Source organism: Pediculus humanus, genomic scaffold (assembly GCF_000006295.1).
Source record: "Pediculus humanus corporis 1103172107869 genomic scaffold, whole genome shotgun sequence".
Lineage (NCBI taxonomy): Eukaryota > Metazoa > Arthropoda > Insecta > Psocodea > Pediculidae > Pediculus > Pediculus humanus.
In genome coordinates, this window is record NW_002987447.1 from 328,123 (window position 1) to 352,949 (window position 24,827).

Genomic DNA, 24,827 nt, shown 5'->3' on the forward strand with positions numbered 1-24,827 from the left:
TAGATATATATATTACATATAAATATGCCCGATTTTTATAAGATTGAAATAAATAGAACAGAATGGGAAGTTCCAGAAAGATATCAAATGTTAACACCCGTTGGATCTGGCGCATACGGACAAGTTTGGTAGGAATCGGCTTCGATTATTTTTCGTTTTTACCATTTAAATATTTTTTTTTGTAAAATTTATAATTTTCCAATTATGAATTTATTAAAAAATTTTTTTTTTACAAACTCGTTGTCTAGTTACTCTGTTCACACGGATGCAATTATATTAAGAGTTTTTATTTTATTTTATGCAGCGACTTAAAATTCAAATTTTTTTTTTTTTATATTTATAAAGCTCAGCATTGGATAAAAAAACAAAAATGAAAGTTGCCATTAAAAAATTGGCTCGTCCTTTTCAATCTGCAGTTCACGCCAAAAGAACTTATCGAGAATTAAGAATGTTGAAGCACATGAATCATGAAAATGTGATAGGATTACTAGATGTATTTCATCCTTCAACATGTTTAGATAATTTTCAGCAAGTGTAAGTTGTTTCTTTTCTTTTCTTTTTTTAATTTCAAACCATTATAATTAAATTTAAGTTTGTTTTCAATGGGAAAAAGTTATGAAGATTTTTCAATATTTATTCATATTAATAAATAGGTATAAAACAATTTAAAAATTTTTTAGGTAACTCTTTAAAAAAAAAAAAAAAAACTTCCTTTCAGTAAAAATTTGTTGAAGCAACATGTTCAAATTATAATTAAAGTGTCCATAGTGAGTGTATTTATATAAGAATGTAATTAAAATGAGTCTTAAGTACGATTACAAAAAAATTTCTGCCGTAATACACGGCATGAGTTTCAACAATAAGTAATTATTCGAATCTTATTTTATGAATTAATATTTTTCAGATATCTGGTTACTCATTTAATGGGTGCTGATTTAAATAATATAATTAGAACTCAAAGATTATCTGATGATCATGTTCAATTTTTAGTTTATCAAATTCTAAGGGGATTAAAATATATTCATTCTGCAGGAATCATACACAGGGTATGTTGCATACAAATACCCTCATAATGCAAAATTTTAATCTCCCCATTAATTAATTTATAACATCAATTTTTCAAATTAACTTAAAATAACAGACTTTTAACATAATTATGTATTTATTTTGTTTCAAACATGAATAATAATTATCTTTTTTAATTTACTTACCCATAGTAACACAACTAAAGGGGAATTTAATACTTTCAATTTTAGAACATACTTAAAGTGTTTTCAAAATTTTTACGTCAAAATAAAAATAAATTTTTAATTTAAGAAAAATTACATTTTAAACATAGTTTTTTGATAATTTTCAAGTATTTATAGTTTCATTTTAAAAATTAAAGCTTTTTTAATTTAGATTTATTATGTTTTTTCTTTTGATAAATATTAAATCTATTATAAATTATCATTATACATTTCATATCATTATTTTTATAAGTTATAACAATAATAATGTGGAATTCTGAAATTGCCTTCGTTTTTTTTTTGATGGCTTAAAGAACTAAGTTTTGTCAATAGTAAAGTTGTAGTAAAATTTAAGTTTTGGGTTTAAAGTTAATTTCAATTATAGAATGACATCCCTTAAATTTGGTTTAAGATTAGAACTCAATAATAAATTTTAATAAAATTGTAGAAATTCGATTTATTCGCACAATAATCATTAGTGCAATTTCAGTAAATATTAATTTTTTTTGTTAAAAACTTTATGAGTAATATATAAAAAGTATTAACATTTAAAAATAATCTTGATATCCTTGACCTGTAAATTATATGTATATTTATAATAGTAAACATTTGCTTAAGAAGAAAAAAAAAAACAATTTTTATATTAAATCTTATTTATTTACTTAAATAAAAAAAAAGGCAACAAAAAATAAATATAAGTTTTCTTCACTTTTACAACAGTTTTGTCAATCTTTAATTTGTTAAAATAAAGCTTTTTAATGTAAATGTACCACTAAAAACTTTGATTGACTTAAATTTTTTTTTTTTTTTTTTTTACAGGACTTAAAGCCTTCTAATATTGCTGTTAATGAAGATTGTGAGTTAAAAATTTTGGATTTTGGTTTAGCACGTCCAACAGAGAATGAAATGACAGGTTATGTTGCCACTAGATGGTACAGAGCACCTGAAATAATGTTAAATTGGATGCACTATAACCAAACAGGTACTTTTATAACAATGTATATTAGTAATTGGTAATTTTTTTAATAATGTTTAGCACTTTTTAAAGAAAATAACAGATAAATATTAATTATAATACTGTAGAGTAATAAGATTAAGTAACAATACTTGTTTGAACATTTTACAGTCGATATTTGGTCCGTTGGATGCATTATGGCAGAATTAATAACTGGAAGAACTTTATTCCCAGGAACAGACCGTATCCTTTAAATATTTTTAAATTTATTTATAATTATCTTATGTTACTATTAGTTTTAATGGTTCTTTTTCTTTCTTTCTTTCTTTCTTTTTCTTCTACATTTCAAGTAGTTTAAAAAATTTAAAATCTTTGAATTGATATGGGAAAAATTCCTTTTTGAATTTTATTGTTGCTCAATTTTGGATTTAAGTCTTTCTAAAAAAATTGTCAATCGAAAGATGTTTAAAATGTTTTTCAATTTAATTATTATTTTTATTTTATAAATTTTCAGGTAGTATTCTTTAGTAGAGGAAAATATATTTGTAATGTCTTTGATTGTTATTCGTTTGTCTAGGTATTGTCTTTATTCCACAATATTGTGGAATTATGTAATTAATAATGATTGAATAAGGTTTTTTATCGAGTCAGGTTCATATTAGGTATGCTTCTTCTTGTGAAATAAATAAAATTAATTAAATGTCATGTAAAAATGCATGTATTTAAAAAATAGGTATTTATATTTCTTAAATGATAATTTTTATAATCGAACAACAACAAAAAAAAGAAAAAAACAGAATTGTTATTTTACTTAACTTGACGATGAGAATATTGTTTGGAAATTAACAAAAATTTTTTCTGTTCATTTTAAAATTTCCTACATATTTATTAATTAGATATTCATCAATTGAGTTTAATTATGGAAATACTCGGAACTCCTAATGCAGAATTTATGAAAAAAATATCAAGTGAATCCGTGAGTAAAAAAATAAGAAATTCTTTTGAAAAAAAAAAAGTTAACATGAAAAAACACTAAAAAAAAAAAAAAAAAACATTTAATTTAAATAATGAAAATAATCTATAATATCTGTAAATATGATTGATTGATTGATTGATTGGTAAAACTGCAGTTTATCAATATTTTTTTTTTTTTTTAGTTATTTAAAGCTAAATGAAAAATTTATAAGAAAAATAATGATAAACAAGCAGGTAAAAGTTTTTTATTTTTTTTACAAAAAATAACTGACAAACATGGCTGGCTGGCTTCTTTCACTTTATATATATAATAATTTTTTTTTGCGCGCGCAAATAATGATCGCTTTTGTTATTTACAAAGTTTTCCAGCATTCCATTAATATAACATTAAAAGATTTTTTTTTTTAAATAATTGTGGGTATTTTGAAAAAAAAAAAAACAATTAAATGAGTTGATAAAAGTAATATCTGTTTGTAAAGTTAAAATTTCAAAAAAAAAAAAAATTAATTGGTAAAAAGGTGTAAATGTAATGAATCAAATTTTTTTAAAATTTATTAATAACATAACAATTTTGTTGAAATTTAAAAAATTAAAAAAAAAAAAAAAGGATTTTAGCTTGGTGGAAATGTCTTAACCTTAACATAAATAAATTCAGATATTGATCATTTGACTAGAGTTTTACTATTATGTGGAACGCCGAAGGAAGAAACAGTGGCTAAAATAACAAGCGAAGAGGTAAATTTTCTTTAAATTACAAGGGATACCCGGAATGGCCCGAAAGAATCCCCGAAATGTCATTTTGTTTTGTTAATGATATTACTCAAACATCATCCATGCAAGTATAAAGCAAAAAAAAATTTTGAATTTTTTGACGTTGAATTGTTCATAATTTAGGTTCAGTTATGATTGTGGTTGTTGTTGTTGTTGTCGTTCATTTTTTTCTGTATATTTTTAACTTTTGTCTGTAACATACGTCACTGCCAATGTGTGTCCGTCATTTCTTTTTCGTGTCATTACCATTTTGAATTAAAAATTTTTAAATATTACGACCATGTGAGTGTTTTTCATTTTATATTTATATTTAGTGTGCCTTAATTATTATTGTTTTGACATTTTTAAATACTTAAATCGAAGAATTATAAAGAGAACAATTACATTGGTACCACCCTGTATGTGTAAATTTCTGCTTGATTTATATAGTAGAGTATTTTGCATGGGTAATTTTTTTAATTTTTTTTTGAAAATTACAATAATAATTAACTAATTATTATTATTAATATTTGAAAAAAAAAATTTTGATTTATTTAACGTGTAAATAACAAACAATATTTATTTACCGCTTTTTACAATGCTATTTATAATAATTCTTTTTGAATTTATTATTATTATTATTATTATTATTAATTTACAAGTACATGATAAAGTTAATTTTTTTTTTTTTTAATTTACAGGCTAGAAATTATATTTTGTCATTACCAACATTAAAAAAAAGAGATTTTAAAGAAGTTTTTCAAGGAGCTAACATATTGGGTAAAATTTTTTCAAATTTCAAATTTTATATAAAGATCATCATTTTGAAAAAATATTTTTAAATTTTATATGGATGTAATTTTTTCAGCCATTGATTTATTAGAACAGATGTTAGAATTGGATGCTGACAAGAGGATAACAGCTGAACAAGCTTTAGCTCACAGGTATTTATCTCAATATGCTGATCCATCAGATGAACCTGTTTCAGCACCTTACGATCAAAGTTTTGAAGACATGGAACTTCCGGTTGAAAAATGGAAAGGTTAGTTGTAGTTTTAACTATTGATAGGGGTAAAACTATTAAAGATAGTCATAAATAAATATAATTTTACTTTTTTTTGTTTTAGAATTAGTTTACAAAGAAGTTTGCACATTTCAACCACAGTTATTAGTTTCAAATTTGCAACAAGAATCCTAGTACTAACATAAAAAACTATATTTTGAATATTACAATAATTGGTTGAGGAAAAAAAAAAAACCAATAAAACAGTTTTGATGATGAATGCTTGATTCTTTGTATTTAAGAAAAAAAAAAGCTTTAAAAAAGATTTTTATAGTTAAAATCAATGGAATCATTTAAAAAGTTATGTGTGTGTGTGTGCACTAAGCAAGTTATTTGAAATATGTACAAAGAAAATAATTAATATGAAATGTATTTTGTACATATGTAATTAAAAAAATATTTTTGGGAACATTTTAAAAATCATATTAATTAAAATTTATTTTTAAATAGTTAAAAAAAAAAATATTAATGAAATGTTTAAATATTTTTATTCAAAACAAAGAAGATTTGTTGTTTAAAATGCTTAAAATTGAATTTTTAAAAAAAAAAAAAAAAAAAAAAAGTAGATTTTAACAAGACTGTAAAGAATTTAATATACTCAATTGTTGAAAAATACTTTAAAACGTTATTGCGTAAATTTATTTATTTAAATAAAAAAAAGTTTTTTAATCCTAAAAAAATGTTTTGAATTATGTTAACTTTTCATAAAAAATGGTAAATTTTATTTTCGTAATTATTTATTATGGTTATATATTAATGGTTTAAAGAATTAATTCAATTTATGAATTAAACTTTAGGCCAAATGCATTTAAGTTTAAAGCGGTTTAAATTGCAAAAATTAGGTATTTTTTATTACTGCTAAAATCCAACGAATATTACAAGACATAATTTTTTAAATTTTTTATCGATTTATTTTTTAGAAAAGAAAAAGTTTACTAATAATTTCGTTTTTCTTTTAAGTAAATTTTAGGGATTAAAATAATTAATTTTTCAATATAAAAAAAATTGCCCTAAGAAAATTGCGTAAAGTGTCCTAGTTTATTAAAGAATTAATTAATTACCAAAAAAAAAAAAGAAAAAAGAAAAAGTAGTTTGATTTCTAGAATTTGTTGCCAACCGTAATTTCGATGTTTATTAGAAGGCATTTACATTTTACTCTATGGTTTGCATTTTGACCAACATAACAATTGCATTTTAGTTTGGCATCACAAGCTAGTTTTTAAACTAATCGTGTAAAAAAAAGAAAATAATAAAAATGGATGTTCTAGATATAGATAATGCCGAAGAATTTGAAGTTGATGAAGAGGGAGACCGTAAGTTTTAGTTTTTTTATTTATTTATTGTTATTTAAGTCAATTATTTCGTACAAATGATTGTTTATGATGATTTATTGCATCACTTGCTCCAATGCCAGTTAAACGTATAATTTTAAAAGTAATTTTTAAAATTTATATTCTTCTTTGTTTAATGTGTTTTAAAATAAATTTTAGAGGGCATTGAGCGATTAAAAGAGAAAGCTAAAAAAAGAAAGGGACGTGGTTTCGGTTCAGAAAATTCAGCAAGAGAAGATATACAAGACTATGAGTCTATGGATCTTGATGGTGGTGGCGAAGAACCGGGTCCTCAACGTTGTAAGTTGTTAATGAACTTTGTAGTAGTTTATTAATTTTAATATATTTTTAATAATATTACTTTTTAATCCTTTTTTACTTTTTTTTGTTTTATAATCATTTTAGTAAAATTTTATTTTAAATTTAAATAACGACTTTTTTTTTTGTTATTTCAAAAGTTCTTATATAATTCGCTTTATAATTATATTTAACAAAAAAATTTTCTTAATTATATATAATTAGCTGTCGAAGGGTGGATTTTATTTGTGACATCTATTCACGAAGAAGCTCAAGAAGATGACATACATGAAACATTTTCCGAACATGGAGAAATTAAAAATTTGCATTTGAATTTAGATAGAAGAACTGGTTATTTAAAAGTAATCATTTTATTTATATTTATAAATTATGAATTAAGACACTAGATAGTAAAGTAAAATTTAAATTTTCAGGGTTATGCTTTAGTCGAGTACGAAACTTATGAAGAAGCTCTACAAGCTAAAGAAGCTTTAAACGGTGCTAAAATTTTGGATCAACAAATTGGAGTAGATTGGTGTTTTGCAAAAGGTCCTAAAAAGTATGTATTCATTTGAAATTTATATATTCACACAAGTATTTAATTAATTGTATTTTGTAAAATTTATTCGATTAAAATTACAAAAAAAAATTATAATCAAAATTTTTATTTTTTTTTTTATTTTTTTTTTTTTTTTTAGGCAAAGGAAAAGCAGAAACAGAAGACGAAGAGATAATATTTAAAAATTTTTTTAGCTTTTTAATTACAAAATAATAATTAACAATAAATTTGATTTTACTTATTATAAATATTAGTTTATTTAAAATTTTTTTTTTTATTATTAATTTAAAAAAATTATAAGCTTACACCTTGATATAAAAAATTTTTATATTAGTAAAAAATAAGTTTTTCATAATTATAACATTTTATATTGAATTAATATGATAACTAAAAAAAACTTTCTTTTTATTTAATGTAAAGTAAATAATTTACCTTAAGGTAAAAAGGTGAAGTAATAAAATAAAATTTGAAAATAATTCAATCTTATATATATATATGCTTGTACCTTTTTAAAATAATTATCATTATTAAATAACTTAAAAAAATTTTTTTTATTTATTCATCAAATATTTATTTAAATAATAAAAACAAGATTAATCAGTTTTTAAAAATAAAAATTAAATTAAATTAAATTTGATGATGTACTCGGGGAATTATCTAACAACATTGGAAAATTTCCCTCCGTCCAATGAATTAAATTATGTTCTGACATTTGAGTCGATTGAAAATGATCTTTCAACAACATTTGTGAAAAATTACAATGCATTTGAAAAGCTTCATTTTCTCTCGCTGGATCGCCACACAATCTGAACAAATCTGAAATGGAAAATTTAATATGACATGCAAGTAGGTAACATAACAATTTTTTAAATTGTTTTTTTTTTATTATTTTGTATAAATTATTTGTTAAAATAATGTAAAACCTTTTAATATAGCCGATGCCCATAACTGAACGTGAACATCGGGAATTTTACTTGCAAGTTGCATGGCCGGCGTGACCATATTCATACTTTCTCTGCTATTTCCCAGAGATAAAAAAATATGACCTAACAGTACTAAAGAACAAGATGTCAATCTATTTAAATCTTCGGCGTTTGCCATTTTCAACGTTTCTCTTAGATATCTTCTGCAAAACGAAAAAAAAAAAAAAAAAAAAAAAAAAAAGAAAATTAAATTTTGGTAAGTAATTAAAATTTTCATTTTTATCATTTTTATTAAATAATAATTTTTTTTACTTTGCTTCATTATATTTTGCTTGAAAAAAGGATTGAAGACCTTGAACGTAATATGCAGCTGCTCTTAAACTATGAGAATGTGAGGGCAATGTTTCTGGATTAATTCTTTCAAATAAAGCATCGAATTCCTGTTCCCTTTTAGCTCGTAAGTACACAATGGCTAAATTCAAATTTGCAAAAGTCCAAAGCTCTCGTTCCGTTGAAGTCTGATAAAAATGCAAGAAGAAATTTTTGAGAGATCATATAGAAAGGCTGGGTTAAAATTTTTATGTAACAAATTCACAAATACCCGCAAAGCAGCATGAAATTGTGCTTCGGCAGCTTCCATGCAATTCATATTCATTGCATATAGACCCAATAAAGTGTGTAATTGAGGTCTGTGGGTTTCTAATAGTTTAGGATGCTGATGGCAAAGGCCGCAGGCTTGTGAAATTTCTTGCAAGGCTAATGATTTATTTCCCATAACCAAATGACACATAATGATATGTTCCAGCAAAATAAGTTGAAAAACTGACAGTATTGGTTTGTTATCTACAACTGAAAAATATTTTATCGTATTAAATTTATTCCTTATAAATTTTATATTAAAGAAAAAAAAAAATAAATCATTACTTTTAAGTTTGTCGATTTGGGTAAGGGCTTTGTCAGTGTACTTTTGAGCTTTGTCCATATAACCAGCTTGCATACTGTGCATTACTGTAACCAAATAAACAAGAACATAAAGATGCTCTTTGGGCATCCACACAAACATATCACCTACATTGGAACCACTAACAACTGAAATATAAATAAATATATATTATTGAGGTGTATCAAAACAATAATGCAATTTTTATACATGATAAAAGTGCTAAATTATATTTAAAAAAAAAAAAGAAGCTCACTCTCATCTGATGGCCATGTTGGAGTCATTATAGTTTGAATACTTTGTTGTAGTTGTTTTAAGCATGGCTTAACACTTTTGACTTGTCCTGACATTAAATAATGATAAACCTTAAACAATAATTAGAAATGTGTAATGCACTAAAGTTTCTGATAATTTAACATGTAAAATTTTAAAAAGATACATTAATCGTAAGAATAAAAATCTCTTTTTTAGGCAGTAATCAAAATATTAACTTGCTTAAAAAAAAGTATTTTTTAAGAATAAACATGATGTATTTATGAAAATAAATACCTGAAGTACAAGAAAGAATACTTTTAAATATTCTTTTTGATGAGTACTGCCTTGCCAATTATCTACCAAATGTCCTGCTTGATTTAATAATGGGTGCACTTCCATAATTTTTTTTTCAATTAATAAAAGCATTGCTCTGCTCAATAAAAACAAAACTCTAGTGTAGTTTGCTGCTGAAATATGAGCATAATCAACGCCAACTCCGAGTAGACTACTTGCTAATTCATAATCTCTTTCACTGGCATGAATTTGCTAAATTAAAAGCAAGTAACAAATAATAAAAATTTATTGTTATTTTTAAATGCTTTTTTTACAAAAACAAGGTAACTCACTGCCAATTGAAATATTAAGCGACAATGCCAATAAACACTGTGTTGCGAAAGTTCAATTGCTTTTCTCAATATGGGCTTTGACAAATTAGACTGTGATTGCTGTTCATACAATTCTGCTAAAACACTAGCTGCTTCAAACTTCACATCATCGAATGCATTTATCATTTGAGACAAACACCACTAAAAAAATGTAAAATTATGTAACCATTTTGCTTATTTAATGTAAAAACAAAAAAAATATATTGGTCACTTACAGCTTGTTCCAAATGATTTCTAGCCAAATCAGTGTTTTTTGTATGAGTTAATAAAATATTCCCTAACTGCAAATGTGTTCTGGCTTCCACTCTAGGAGGAGGTTTAAAGTGAAATACTGCTTGTAAACACTGAATACATAATTTAATGTTCGGAGGGCTGGAAGTACGAAAATTCTCAGCCAAACCGAGCAAAGATAAATACCAGGCATCTTGTGATGAAGCCATTTTTGTAATTGTTCAAAGCATTTTGTAATATTATAATTTCCAGAGGGTTAAATTAAAATAATAAGATAACAAGGCTATCAAAACAAAGTGAACAAACCATAGATAAACATTAATAATAAAGTCGACTAAACGTATAATAACTAAACTAACTGCATGATTAAAAAAATTATAAAAAAATTTTATTACGATATTTTTGTATTGCAAATTAATATTAAACTTTTGATGTTTTTACAAAATAATAATAAAAACTTATTTTCTAAAAAATAACTCTATGACAAAAGCAGAAAAATAATGTCCATTTTCAGAAATGTCAAGTTTTTGCTAAAAGTTGGCACCGCTTACCATTGCCTAACCGATCGCGACGTAGTGATTCGTGGCAAATCGTCCTTTTTCGTAGAGTCAGCCATAGTAGACTCTACACTTGTTTCGTTTTTATTTTTTTTTATCCTAAAACATCTAAAATGGTAAGAATTTTATTTTAATAATTTATTAAATAAATTAGTAGTCTAATTTTAATTTTTTTATATAAATGATTCTATAGACTATACAAATTTTTTAACTTAGATTTTTCCAGCAGGTTTTTACTATTACACGTTATGATGTAAATTTTTATAATTAATATGTCTAATATCGTGTGGCTTTCCAGGCAATTCTTTTTTTCACCATATATTTCTCGTTTTTTATTCTCCTCTTTATTGTAATGCTTTAATATCTTAAGAATGTCTTTACAAAATTTTCTTAATTAATAATTTGTAAAATTTGGCAAGCATATGTACATAGTATGTAATGTTTTAATTTTCAGGTGAACTTTACTGTTGACGAAATACGTAATATGATGGACAAAAAGCGGAATATCCGTAATATGTCCGTCATAGCTCACGTAGATCATGGAAAGTCGACACTTACGGATTCCCTGGTTTCCAAAGCTGGTATCATTGCCAGTGCGAAGGCAGGTGAAACACGTTTTACTGACACTAGAAAAGATGAACAAGAACGTTGTATTACCATTAAATCAACGTAAGTATTCATTTAAAATTAAATCATGAGGAACATATGTTTTGTTTCTTTCTACACCATACCTTTGTAAATTACGGTATTTCAATTTGACTAAAGTCTAATAGGTTTTTATTAGTTTGCAATGATTAATTTTGCACTGATGAAATAAATTATGCATTTCAGAGCTATTTCTATGTTTTTTGAACTTCAAGATAAGGATTTGGTATTTATTACAAATCCAGATCAAAGAGACAAGGGAGAGAAAGGGTTTTTAATTAATCTTATTGATTCACCTGGGCATGTTGATTTTTCAAGTGAAGTAACAGCTGCTCTTAGAGTAACTGATGGAGCCCTTGTTGTTGTTGACTGTGTCTCTGGTAAGTATATCTATTGTTTTTGTAAATTAGTCAAATTTTTTAGGAAAATGATTTTAACTTTTCTTTTTTTTTAATTTTTTAAATATTTTGAATAATACCACATGTTTTTTTTTTTTTTACTAGGGGTATGTGTTCAAACTGAAACTGTACTTCGTCAAGCCATTGCTGAAAGAATTAAGCCTGTTTTGTTTATGAACAAAATGGATCGAGCTTTGTTGGAACTACAGTTGGAAGCTGAAGAACTTTATCAAACATTTCAAAGAATTGTAGAAAATGTGAATGTTATTATTGCTACCTACAGTGATGATTCAGGGCCAATGGGTGAAATTAGAGTAGATCCTAGCAAGGGAAGTGTCGGATTTGGTTCAGGTTTACACGGATGGGCTTTCACCTTGAAGCAGTTTGCTGAAATGTACTCAGAAAAGTTTAAAATTGATGTAGTCAAATTAATGAACAGGTTAGTTAGCTCATTTTAATATTTTTTTACACTTGAGTAAATTTGTCCATGTTTTAAAAGTAATAATAACTTATAGTCTATTAATTCTTTTCTCAAATATTGAAAATAATATAAAAATATCTTTAAAATAATTATGAATATAAATCATGTTTATCAAATTGTTAGACAAATCAGTTTATAAATGAATATACTAAAAAAATTATTTTTGATAAATTGATTGTATAATTATATGAAATATATTTTTAACTAATATTATTTTAATATTTTTAATCTAAATTTAAGAATTAATGTAAATTACTATTACACTCTAATGAGGTACTTTTTTGTACAATGATTGATAATGATGATGTTATTTCTGATTGATGCTAACTGCATTACATGTGACGAATCAGAACGGCCAACTGAAACTGTTAATGCTAAAAAAAAAAAATTATTTTAATGTTTATTTAGTGCATGAATTGAAACGTAAATAATATTAATGATACTATAGAAAAACAAGCAAATAATAACCAGGGGTTTTTTTTTATTTTCAGATTGTGGGGTGAAAATTTTTACAACATGAAAGACAAGAAATGGGCTAAACAAAAAGATGAAAATAACAAGCGTTCTTTTGTCTTGTACATTCTTGATCCTATTTACAAGGTACGTTTTTTATTTTAAATTATTTAAATAAATAAGTAAAGTTTTATTAATTTTTTTTTTTTTCTAATTTAATCATTTAAAAAAATTTTCAGATGTTTGATTCTATAATGAATTATAAAAAAGAAGAATGTGCAACTCTTTTGCAAAAATTGAATATCGAGTTAAAACATGAAGACAAGGACAAGGACGGAAAAGCTTTGTTAAAGGTATTATACATTTTTATTAATTTTATTAATGTCTATTTATAAGTTTGAACTTTTCTAATGTATATTTTAAATTACAAAGGTTGTAATGAGAGCTTGGCTCCCAGCTGGAGAAGCTTTGCTTCAAATGATAGCCATTCACTTACCTTCCCCAGTCGTCGCTCAAAAGTACAGAATGGAAATGTTGTATGAAGGACCACATGATGATGAAGCTGCTATTGGAATTAAGGTGATTTTCTTTACTTTTTTTGTGTAGATGTAAAGTTTCATTATATAGGTGATGAATAATTCAGACCTGTTCTGAAATTTTTTAAAGTGATGCTCAATTTTTTTTCTGAACAATTAGATTTTAATTTACTTTTAAAAATTGAAATTATTTAAATTGTAATTTATATTTAATTTTTTTTTTTTTTTTTTTTTTTTTGATAATCTAGAATTGCGATCCTAATGCTGCTTTGATGATGTACGTTTCTAAAATGGTGCCTACATCTGATAAAGGAAGATTTTATGCTTTCGGTCGTGTCTTCGCTGGTAAAGTTTCCACTGGAATGAAAGCTAGAATTATGGGTCCTAATTACACTCCCGGCAAAAAAGAAGATTTGTACGAAAAAGCTATTCAACGAACAATTTTGATGATGGGTCGTTATGTCGAAGCCATTGAAGATGTACCATGTGGAAATATTTGTGGTTTAGTTGGAGTAGATCAATTTTTGGTTAAAACTGGAACAATTACAACTTTCAAGGACGCTCACAACATGCGGGTCATGAAGTTTAGCGTTTCGCCTGTAGTGCGCGTGGCAGTTGAACCGAAAAATCCTGCCGATTTACCCAAATTGGTCGAAGGTAATTTTATTTTGTAAAAGTAAACTTTGTTTTAAAGTTTTAAAGAGTTAACTAATTTTTTTTGTCCTATAAAATTTTAGGTTTGAAACGTCTGTCTAAATCTGATCCTATGGTTCAGTGTATTATTGAAGAATCCGGAGAACACATCGTTGCTGGAGCTGGTGAATTGCATTTGGAAATTTGTCTAAAAGATTTGGAAGAAGACCATGCTTGCATCCCGATCAAAAAGTCAGATCCAGTTGTATCTTATCGTGAAACAGTTTCGGAAGAATCCGATCAAATGTGTTTATCGAAATCTCCAAATAAACACAATCGTTTATTCATGAAGGCTCAACCAATGCCAGACGGTCTTCCAGAAGATATCGATAAGGCAAGACGGAAAACATTTTTTTTAATATTTACCTTGTGGCACAAAACAGAACTGCGCCAAAGTTTGCTAAGACGATTGATTCCATTCGATCTACTTACAGACGAAGACGGTTGCAGTTGTGCTTGAGCAAGGAAGATTAAAATTTCGTTTCATTGTAATATTGTCGCAGAACCTCTATCTTTATGTTCAATTGTGGCATAGGCAATGAAAACGATACAACATGATAAAATTTTAATTTTTTTATTATAAAAATTATGCTCATTTAATCACATTTCATCAATTTAAAAATGTTTTTTTTTTTTTTTTTAGGGAGAAGTCAATCCTCGAGATGATTTTAAAGTTCGTGCTAGATACTTGGGTGAAAAATACGATTACGATGTTACAGAAGCTCGTAAGATTTGGGCTTTTGGGCCAGACGGTAATGGACCAAACTTGTTGCTTGATTGTACTAAGGGAGTTCAATATTTAAACGAAATCAAGGATTCAGTTGTTGCTGGATTTCAATGGGCCACAAAAGAGGTTTTTTTTTTTTTTTTTTTTAATAAAATAATTTGTCTCTCTTATAGTTTTAAAACCGTAAAAAATTTTTTTTAATCAGGGTGTTTTATCGGAAGAAAATTTAAGAGGTGTTAGATTTAACATTTACGATGTTACACTTCACACGGATGCTATCCACAGAGGAGGTGGTCAAATTATTCCTACGACTAGACGTTGTCTTTATGCTTGCTTATTAACTGCACAACCTCGTATTATGGAACCTGTATACCTTTGTGAAATTCAGGTAAGAGTCCATGTGTAATTTTTTTAGAAATATATAAATAAATATAAAAGAATATTTTTTTTTTGTATAAAATAAAAAAATTTACATATATAATATTTTAGTGCCCTGAAGTGGCTGTAGGAGGTATTTACGGTGTGCTCAACAGAAGAAGAGGTCACGTATTTGAAGAACAACAAGTAGCAGGTACCCCAATGTTTGTGGTCAAAGCTTACCTCCCTGTCAATGAGTCGTTTGGTTTCACAGCTGATTTGAGAAGTAATACAGGAGGACAAGCTTTCCCACAATGTGTATTTGATCACTGGCAAATTTTACCAGGTGATCCATTGGATGGTGGATCAAAACCTTACAACGTTGTCCAAGTAAGAATTTTTTTTTTATTATTATTAAGAATTTTAATAGTGTAATATATGCTTGAAAAAACATTTTTTAAATTGAATATTTTTTTTTTTTTTTTTACAGGAAACAAGAAAACGAAAGGGGCTTAAAGAAGGCTTACCAGATTTGACACAATATTTGGATAAATTGTAAAAGATTAAATGCTTATTAGGTGAATTATTAAAAAAACCTAAAGCTAAAAAAAAAGCGGTGCAAATTTTATATAAAATATTGGAAAACTTTACGTCTACTTTTTTTTTATTTATTTCATTCTCTTTACATTTTATCGTTTTTTTTTTTTTTTTTTATATCTGGTCATACAAGGAGGTATTGAAATTTTAAGTTTGATTATTTAAAAGCATTTAATTTTTTTTTTTTTTTTTTTTTTTTTTAAATCTTAATTTTTAACCCTTGTCGGAATATCGAATTTGGAGTTAACATTCCAAAATGTCGGATTTTTTTTGTTTTTTGTTTAAATTGGTATCGAGTTAATTTAATGATTTTTTTGATGTTTTCATTTAAAAAATTTTAATATATTTTTAAATGTGTTTTGTATTATTTAAAACAATAATTGATGATAAATAAATTTTGTACTCATCTGAAAAATTGATTTGAAAAAAAAAAAAAATTTTTCTTTAATTTGCATTTATTAAGACAGATCATATAAATTTTCAAGGAGGAATTTTTTTGCTTTATTTTTTTATCAGGTTAAAGTTTCTGTTTTTTTTTTTACTCATTTCTCTTTTTAAAAATTTGTTTGTTTTATATTTAACATTGTAATTCACTTATGACGATTGAATTTTTATTTCTGGTGTCGAAAAATTAATATATATTTATTCATTTGACTTATTAAAAAAATAGTTTGAGTTTGGCATTAAACTAATTTAATTAATCAATCAGTCTCGAATATTTTTTGTTTTCAATAAAAATTTGAAAAAAGTATAATTTATATAATATTTAAAATTAATGACGGCAAGGTATTTCGAGGACCGATAAGGGTTAAATAAAACTATAAATTTTTCCTAATTTAAAAAAAATTTTGATTTTATTTTACGGCCATTTTATTAAATCAACAATTCTTAGTCAGATTTAAAAGAAGAAAAGAGGTTGCTTATTATTAATTTGGCCCTCATAATTTAAATGAAAACATTGAGAATTTTTTTACACCTACCTAATGGTTTTGATCCTTTGAAGAATAAAAAATTTTATTTGGTATTTTAGAGAATTTATTTCACTTAATTAATTGCTCTAACGAGGCTTTAAAAATAAAAACTATTATTCCAGTAAAAGCCAGCTAATTTCTTAGCTAATTAAGATTTATATTAATTTTTGGACAATATAATTACAGAATTTGAAAAAAAAAGGTAAATTTTTATGGAGTATTAAAATTTAAGTTCACTAATAATACACAATATTAGTCAACTGAAGTGAAAAAATAAATTTAAATTTATTATTAAATGTTTTATAAACTCAGTCTCATTTTCTTTTAGTTGATAATTGTTCGTATTTTGATTTGCTTGAATACCACAACACGAATGGAATTACCAATGAGGGAAGTGTCATTATAGCAAATGCAATCCAATCAAGAACATGTGATGAAAATTTCTTGTCATAATCTCTAAATGCTACAATGAGTCCTTCTCCAGGTTCACTTGTGACAGCATATTGAAGAGCACCTTCTTCCGATACCTTGTAACTTACTTCAGCTGCGGTGAAATTATAGTATCTATATAGAATAAAATATGTATTAAATACACAATGTGAAAAAAAAACTAGATGTGATATTAATTATGATCAGATTAAAAGAATAGTTACCCATATTTAGTTGATCTAATGACTGCTACATGGGTAGCATTTGTTCCAGGAGGTATACGATCAATTTTTACGCTGAGTTGTCCTCCCATCAATACAAAACTTTCTGGATGAAAACTTTGATCACTCAATACAACATTTATAGCTGCATTTTTTCCAACATTGTACAAAGTATACTGCGGAAAAAAATTAATAAAAAAAATCAGTAATGATTTTAATCGTTCAGTTTATGAGCATTCTATATTTTAAATGAAAAGTATGTCAAATATAAGTTTACAAAGATTTTTTCATTTTAACACGTTTTACATTACTAAAAAACATTTGAATTTGTAAATAATTTTTTTAATTATTATGTGGGCAGATAATAAATACACAAATGTAAATGTTTGAATGTACAAATGAAATACGTTGTTTAATCGTGAGATAAGAATTCAAAATTACCTTTAATAATATGTCCATGTCTTCAACCAAATATTTATTAAGAATTTGTTTGGAGACTAAAAGTCGAGCTCCAGAAGAATCATCTTCGCTGGAGCATTTAACAATTGAAGAAATTCCTAATATTAATAAAAGTATATAATTCATTTTGTACAAAGTACTCTTTTGACGAACACCTGTAAAATTCCACGTAGCGCCAACGTGCTTTTAGAATAATCTGTTTTTTTAGTATACGTGAAATTTATGGGCCCCAATAATTTCTTTTCATTAAAACGTTAATTTTTATTTTTAAAAGACAGAAATAAAACAAAAATTACCCAAAAAATTAAATAATATTTTTAATGCAATAAAATTTATAATAAAAAGTTAAAAAAATTAAAATTAATTTTCAGGGCCCTAATACGTGAGTAAAGTACAGTAACAATATTACAATTATTGAAGTTTATATAACAGTTTACGTTAAAATTATTTTTTTTATAAGTTAAAATATTATAGAATTGTAAAATTTCTGTTTGTGAAATATTTTTTTTTGGGAAAATTCAACCATGTTAATTTTTTAAAACGCTGTAATATTAAAATAATTTAACTATTCTTAGAAAAAAAAATTTTTTTCTATAAGTACTGCTACACATTAAGTATTTTTAATTTTGTTTTTTTTCAGATAATTAATATTTATTATACGGCATAAAGTCAATAATCATAAAATACGGTATGAATTCAGTTTTTGCACCAGGTAATTTTAAACATAATATTTTGTATTTTTGATTTATTGTTATTAAAAATTTAAAGAAAATTTTGTTTTAGGTACCTCACCGATTAAACGCAGCAAAAATAGTAATGAAGTTTGTTCGAGGAAAAAAGTTAGGCTTAGTGATGATTTTGAGGGTGGTGAAGAACAAGAAGAAGAAGAAGAAGTTGAAGAATCAGGTATAAATTGAAAATTACAAGCTTATTTAAAGTGTGTGTTTTTTATTTTATAGATTTTTATTAATACCTATTTTTTTATATTGTAGTGTCACTACCAACAGTTAAAAAAAGTTCCACTAAAAGTAAAGATCAAAGTTTTGCACAAAGATATATGGTAAGTAACAATTATTAATAAATTATCTATTTTAATAGTTATCAATAAACTATTTTTATTAATAATTATTAATCTTAAACCAAATTATACTCAAATTATCATATTAGTATTCTAAATGATTAGTAATTAGTATAATTTTTCAGTGTATATTTGTTGTAATTATTTAATTTTTTACCAAAATAGCATATTTTTAAAAATGTATTTGTATTTTTTCTACATATTATTTTGTTAATATTATAATTAAATAATTATTTTAAATTTTTTTTTGCAGCAAAAATTAGGCCACAAAGAAGGTAAAGGTTTGGGAAAATATCAAGATGGTATTATTGAACCTGTTGAAGCATCCAAGCAAATCGGTAAAAGAGGTTTGGGGTTTAAATCGGTCGAATTAGAAAGTGCACTTTTAAACTTTGATCCAAACAAAGAAACAATATCAATTGATGAAGAAGTTATTTGGTTACCTAATGCTTATAAAGATTCCATCTCTCAAGAAGTTTTAAATTCATGGGTAAAAACAGGTTATCAAGATAATTCTTACAATGAAGATTTATTTTGTCAAGCTGGTGTTGTCAGTAATATATTATCATCAAAGGTAAATATTTTCATTGTTTAAATTTTTTTACTTTTGCTAAATTATTTAAAATACTTTTTTTTTTTCTATTACAGAATGTTTTAAATAACATTGGAGAAAAAGATTTGAAAAATAGCAGGAGAAGAGCAAATCCATTTGAATCAATTTCAAAGGGTATTTTTATTAATAGGGCAGCTATGAAAATGGCTAATTTAGATGCAATTTTAGATTGGATGTTTACCAATCCTGTAGATTTAAATGGGGTAAGTTTTACTTTTTTGCTTTATTCTAAATATTTAGAAGATATAAAATTTTGTATTGTCTGTTATTGTATTCTTTTATCACAAAAATATATTATTATTATTACGATAAAAATAATTAATTTTACAATAGTTGTATTTTATTTTAGTCAATAGTTTAGTCATTTATGTACCTTGGATTTTTTTTTTCTTTTTAATAGGATAAAATTATTGACGATGAAAGTTTACTATATTTTGCTGACGTTTGTGCTGGTCCCGGAGGATTTTCCGAATATGTTTTTTTCAGAAAAAAATGGAGAGCTAAGGGATTCGGTTTTACATTGAGAAATGAAAATGATTTTATGTATGCATCAACCTTTCGAATTTTTTATTTATTATAATTATTACATCACGTGTATCACGTGTCGTGTCACGTAAATGAAATTCAATTAAAATAAAATGTACCGTAATATTTATTTAGGCTTAACGAATTTTGCGCCGGGCCATCAGAAACATTTGATCCGCATTATGGCGTCAGAGGTGATGGAGACATTTACGTTCCGGAAAACATCGTCAGTTTCAGGGATCACGTTTTACAACACACCGATGGAAATGGCGTCCATTTCATGATGGCGGACGGGGTAAAAAAATTTTGAATTCGTATAAATTAAGTTAAAAATAAAAAGAAAACTTATAAATATTCAAATTTCAGGGTGTTCCCATAGAAGAAAATTTTAACGATCAAGAATTGATATGCAAAAAATTATATTTGTGTCAATGTTTAGTAGCTTTAATGATTGTAAGAACCGGCGGACATTTTGTTGTTAAACTATTTGATTTATTTACTCCTTTTAGCGTAGGATTAGTTTATTTAATGTACAGATCCTTTCAATCTGTAACAATTATCAAACCTAATACTAGTAGGCCAGCCAATTCCGAAAGGTAATTAACGATTAGTTGTTATTTTCTTTTTATTTAATCTCATGTATTAGTTATAATTTTTGTTTTTTTTTTTTTTGTTTCAGGTATTTAGTATGCAAATACAAAAGAGAAGATTGTATTGATATAGCCAATCATCTGTTCGAAATAAATAAAAGGGTTCCTCGATACGAGGATAAAAAAGGAACTGACGTTTTGGAATTGGTTCCAATCGATGTTCTAACGAACGACAGTGATTTTTTCAATTACATAATTTTATCAAACACAAAGTAATTTAAATTTTTTTTATATTTTACACATTTAAAATAAATTAAATGGGTTTTTCATACGGATGGTAATAAAAGTAAAAAAAATTTTTTTACGTTGATTTTTTACAGAATAGGAAAAAATCAAATTGTCAGTCTTGACAAATTGGCTGCATTTAGCGAAAATTGTGATTTAAAAGAAGAACGACAACAAGAATTGCGGAAAACTTGTTTGAACAAATGGAAAATTCCCGACGAAGCGAGAGCCGAACCACAAAAATCCGATCCCGGAACCAAATGTTTAGAATTGTTTGGAAATTCATCCCTTTACGAATTTGAATGTTGTAAGATGAAAAAAAAAAAATTTTACAGAATTTTTTAAAAAATTATTTTTTTTAAACGTTTTTTTTTTTTTTTTCTTATAGGTTCCAAATCGATGAAAATTACAACGTTTGAAAATTTTAAAAAAAACGTAAATTCAGTATTAGATTGGCGTTTTTTATTAATAAATGGAAAAGAAGAAAAAAATTCTTGCGGTTTTTACATGGGTTTGGGAAGGAATAATATTTGGGAGTAATTAATTTTTATTATTATTATTATTATGACGGCGATTGCCAATAATGATTGTTAAAATACACATTCGCGCTTGTTTGAATAAAAAGTAATTGTACAAATAAAAATCTCTTTCAGGTACACTTCTAAAGGTTGGAAAAAATTAAATTCAAGCATAAACGGATTTTGTTTACCTGCTAATACAATAGTTTACGGAGAAATCGTCGAGGAATTGATAGGAGAAGGAAAAGGACAAACGAGGAATTTAGCTTTTCACATAATCGATGGGTTGTTTTTGGGAGGGGAAGATATTAAAAATTTTTCTCTTGTTAAAAGGCAAGATTACATGGGTTTTTTTTTTAAATTTTTGCGTTTGTTTTTGTCGTTATGGATTTAAAACAAAAGATTGACGTTTTATTTTTTTTTTTATTATAAATATAAAATTATTTTTTTTCTTTTCCCCTCATTTTATTCATTAATAATAATTATATTTTTAGGTGGTCGTTGTGCGAATTGTTTTCAAAAGCTTTATACAAGAAAAGTTTTCCAGTTCGAGTGAAAAAAACGTACAAATTATTGAAATTCGATGTGATGATTGAGGATTTGGTGTACAAATTAAATAAATCTTCTGTATCGGAAAGTCTTTATTTTCCATTAGAACAAAATTTGGCGTTTAAAATCGGCGGAATAGTTTTTTTTAGAGATACCAAAGGTTCGTGTGCCTGTGCGTGTGCCTGTGCGTGTGCGTGTGTGAGAATATTTTTTTTTTTTTTAAATAAAAAAATGATATTAAAACTTTTTAATTAATTTTTTTGTTGTTGTTAAATTTATGGCAAAACATAATAAATAAATTATAATTTCAGAATTTTGGCATAGATTTTATAGTTCAACTTGGAAAGCTGTTTATTTTCATAACAGTCAAACGAATAAAAAAATTTATGAAAATCATTTAACTGACGATGATAAATGGAACATTTACGGAAAATTTAGGTAATAATAATAACGTCTTTTGTAATTTACTTCCTACGGTTTATTTAAAATCATAAAATTGTACTACTCGGACGTAAATAAATAAATATTAAGGGATTTTTAATATTTTCATCTAACTTTCATTATTATTATTATTATTATTATTATTATTATTATTATTATTATTATTATTATTATTATTATTATTATCATGTTTCAGCGATAATTTTCAAGAGAGGATGATTTTTTGGTGGGATACGGACGTAACATTGACACCCGTACAAACAATCGTCGAAAATTCAAATAAAATTATTATTAAAGAAATATCTAGATTTGTTAGTAAAAGTATTAATAATATTTAAGTACAAAATTATTATTATTATTATTATTATTATTATTATTATTATTGGCGATTTATAATAAATTGATACGGCCAATTAACATTCATTATCTTAAACAAACACAAACAAACAAGGAGTTTTTTTTAAATAAGAATCTCTTAATATTTAAAAAACGAATCTCATTTTTCGTTTTTTTTTTTGTAAAAATTTAGCTTAAAATTTTTAAGCTCATTATTATAATTTTTATATTAATATAAAAATAAAAGTAAATGATTGATTGTGACTATGATGGAAAAAAAAAAAAAAAATTTTTTTCAACGATTATTTAAATTAAAAGGAAAAAAATGAAAAAAACTTTAATTAATTTGATTATTTTATTAAAGAATATATTTATATATATTTTTTTTTCTTTTTTATATTTAACAATAATATAAATATACCTAAAAAAAAATTATTAATTAATAATACAATTTTAAACGAAAATAATTAATTCATTTAATCGTGGTATATTATTATTATTATTATTATTATTATTATTATTATTACAAACTACAATTATTTTGTAATTAATTGAAAAAAAAAAAAAAAAATTTTTTTCTCATTTAAAACTATATATATTTAAAAGGAACCTGAGTTACAAATAAAATTCGAAATTTTATTATTTATTATTATTATTATTATTATTATTATTATTATTATTTTCCTACTAATTTTTTTGTCATCATCATTATTATTATTACTGTTAATATTATAATAAAATTTTATTTACAATATTTATTAAATGTAGTAAGCGAACAAATATTTGAGATACAATTAATTTATTATAAAATATTAATAATTAAGCACACAATAATAATGATAATTATATTGTTGATGATGATGATGATGATAATATTATTAAACACCGCAAATAATAATAATAATAATAATAAATTCAAAAAAATATTTATTTTTAATTTATTTATATATATTTTTTTTTCTCTCTTTTTTTTTTGGGGGGGGGGGTTCGAAAAATAAAATTTTAAATGCATACACTTATATGATTATTATTATTATTATTATTATTATTATTATTATATAAAATAATTTTTTAATCACAATTTGTAAAAAATAAAAATCGAATTTTATTTGAAATATTTTCACAAAAAAAAATTAATTTTTCTCGATGACAGAAGAATATCGCGACAGAATTCATTTTATAATAAATAAATAAATAAATAATAATAAATAATAAATAATAATAAATAAATTTTTTTTTCGTTTTTATAATTATTAAGAAGAAAAAAAATAAAAATTTACTCCACGATTAAATTAATAATAATAATAATTTGATTTTATTATTATTATTATAAAGCAAAATATTTGTTTTTTTTTTTTTTCATTATTATAATTTTTAATATTATTATTATTGCATTTAATTAATATAATTTAATAATAATAATCTACAAATCAACAACAACAGTAACAACAACAACAACAGCAATAACAACATTAACAAAAATATAAAACAACATAAAAAATCATCTCAATTGTCTTGCTAAATAATTTTCTTTTTCTTTTTCTTTTTTTTATTAAATCTAAACAATTTTCTTCTTTTTTTTTTTAATTAATTAATAAATAAATTATTAAAAATAATTTTTTTTAATAATACTGTTTTTGTTTTGAAATAAATTACAAAAAAAAAAAAAAAAATATGAAGAAAAAAAAAGGAAAAAAAAAAAATTTTTTTATTGAATGAAATGAATCCAGTTGAAATCCAAATTTTTCATTTTTGATATTTTTCTATATTGTCATCACAGAACAGTTTCCATTTCTGCTATTTCTTTTGCATATGAAAGATCGTAAGGTCTATAAAAATTAATCAATAAAATAAAATAATAAATTCTTTTTTTTTTTTTTTTACATTTTATTCTTTTCGTGTAAATAATTATTTAAATTAAAAAAAAAAAGTAAAAAGTTATAAATATAATTGTGTGTATATACATTTTCAATTTGTAGAACAAAAGTCATAGAGTATGAAAACAATCAATTTATTATACTACACAATCGTTTGTTTACTTTTTGATATTAATTTTTGTTAAAAGAAAACTAATTTTTTTTGTTTTTTTTTTTCAGGTTTAATCGTTAACTATATCTTACCGATAAATTGAATAAGGTTCGGAAAAATAATCCTTGTGATTAGTCAATGATACGCAATTCCAAAACCAAAATCTT

General features: G+C 24.4%; 7 protein-coding genes across 7 annotated transcripts in view; 4 read left to right on the forward strand and 3 right to left on the reverse strand.

Moving 5' to 3' along the window:
* Positions 1 to 24: 24 nt before the first annotated feature.
* Positions 25 to 5,107, forward strand: Phum_PHUM390460 (mitogen-activated protein kinase ERK-A, putative; the record flags this gene model as incomplete). Its single annotated transcript, XM_002428504.1, has 9 exons — positions 25 to 128; positions 346 to 534; positions 905 to 1,046; positions 2,049 to 2,211; positions 2,356 to 2,427; positions 3,081 to 3,160; positions 4,611 to 4,689; positions 4,778 to 4,951; positions 5,037 to 5,107. 9 exons carry the CDS (start codon positions 25 to 27, stop codon positions 5,105 to 5,107), a joined length of 1,074 nt encoding a protein of 357 aa, XP_002428549.1.
* A 1,120-nt stretch (positions 5,108 to 6,227) lies between these two features.
* Phum_PHUM390470 (RNA-binding protein 8A, putative) lies at positions 6,228 to 7,341 on the forward strand (the record flags this gene model as incomplete). Its single annotated transcript, XM_002428505.1, has 5 exons — positions 6,228 to 6,266; positions 6,465 to 6,603; positions 6,826 to 6,962; positions 7,035 to 7,159; positions 7,299 to 7,341. 5 exons carry the CDS (start codon positions 6,228 to 6,230, stop codon positions 7,339 to 7,341), a joined length of 483 nt encoding a protein of 160 aa, XP_002428550.1.
* Positions 7,342 to 7,781: 440 nt separating this feature from the next.
* On the reverse strand, positions 7,782 to 10,382 carry Phum_PHUM390480 (uncharacterized protein; the record flags this gene model as incomplete). The annotated part of the gene is made up of 9 exons (XM_002428506.1): positions 7,782 to 7,975; positions 8,083 to 8,285; positions 8,395 to 8,600; positions 8,684 to 8,931; positions 9,007 to 9,171; positions 9,279 to 9,387; positions 9,572 to 9,823; positions 9,904 to 10,083; positions 10,158 to 10,382. The coding sequence occupies 9 exons, from the start codon at positions 10,380 to 10,382 to the stop codon at positions 7,782 to 7,784; spliced, it is 1,782 nt and encodes a 593-aa protein (XP_002428551.1).
* Positions 10,383 to 11,214: 832 nt separating this feature from the next.
* Positions 11,215 to 15,579, forward strand: Phum_PHUM390490 (elongation factor, putative; the record flags this gene model as incomplete). The annotated part of the gene is made up of 14 exons (XM_002428507.1): positions 11,215 to 11,399; positions 11,562 to 11,755; positions 11,879 to 12,216; positions 12,605 to 12,621; positions 12,746 to 12,854; positions 12,947 to 13,060; positions 13,140 to 13,286; positions 13,492 to 13,900; positions 13,981 to 14,247; positions 14,440 to 14,462; positions 14,580 to 14,759; positions 14,869 to 15,051; positions 15,153 to 15,410; positions 15,511 to 15,579. 14 exons carry the CDS (start codon positions 11,215 to 11,217, stop codon positions 15,577 to 15,579), a joined length of 2,493 nt encoding a protein of 830 aa, XP_002428552.1.
* Positions 15,580 to 16,902: 1,323 nt separating this feature from the next.
* On the reverse strand, positions 16,903 to 17,823 carry Phum_PHUM390500 (translocon-associated protein subunit beta precursor, putative; the record flags this gene model as incomplete). The annotated part of the gene is made up of 3 exons (XM_002428508.1): positions 16,903 to 17,152; positions 17,242 to 17,414; positions 17,680 to 17,823. 3 exons carry the CDS (start codon positions 17,821 to 17,823, stop codon positions 16,903 to 16,905), a joined length of 567 nt encoding a protein of 188 aa, XP_002428553.1.
* A 931-nt stretch (positions 17,824 to 18,754) lies between these two features.
* Positions 18,755 to 22,297, forward strand: Phum_PHUM390510 (uncharacterized protein; the record flags this gene model as incomplete). The annotated part of the gene is made up of 12 exons (XM_002428509.1): positions 18,755 to 18,757; positions 19,029 to 19,349; positions 19,424 to 19,591; positions 19,789 to 19,931; positions 20,049 to 20,208; positions 20,280 to 20,509; positions 20,593 to 20,775; positions 20,884 to 21,095; positions 21,177 to 21,324; positions 21,442 to 21,639; positions 21,801 to 22,015; positions 22,167 to 22,297. The coding sequence occupies 12 exons, from the start codon at positions 18,755 to 18,757 to the stop codon at positions 22,295 to 22,297; spliced, it is 2,112 nt and encodes a 703-aa protein (XP_002428554.1).
* Positions 22,298 to 24,406: 2,109 nt separating this feature from the next.
* The window catches only part of Phum_PHUM390520 (glutamate receptor, ionotropic kainate, putative), a gene marked incomplete at both ends in the record, with an annotated part of 1,708 nt that continues 1,287 nt past the window's right edge, over positions 24,407 to 24,827 (reverse strand). Inside the window, one exon of the mRNA XM_002428510.1 lies at positions 24,407 to 24,461. Coding sequence (XP_002428555.1) covers positions 24,407 to 24,461 — 55 coding nt within the window. The remainder of the gene's footprint in view (positions 24,462 to 24,827) is intronic.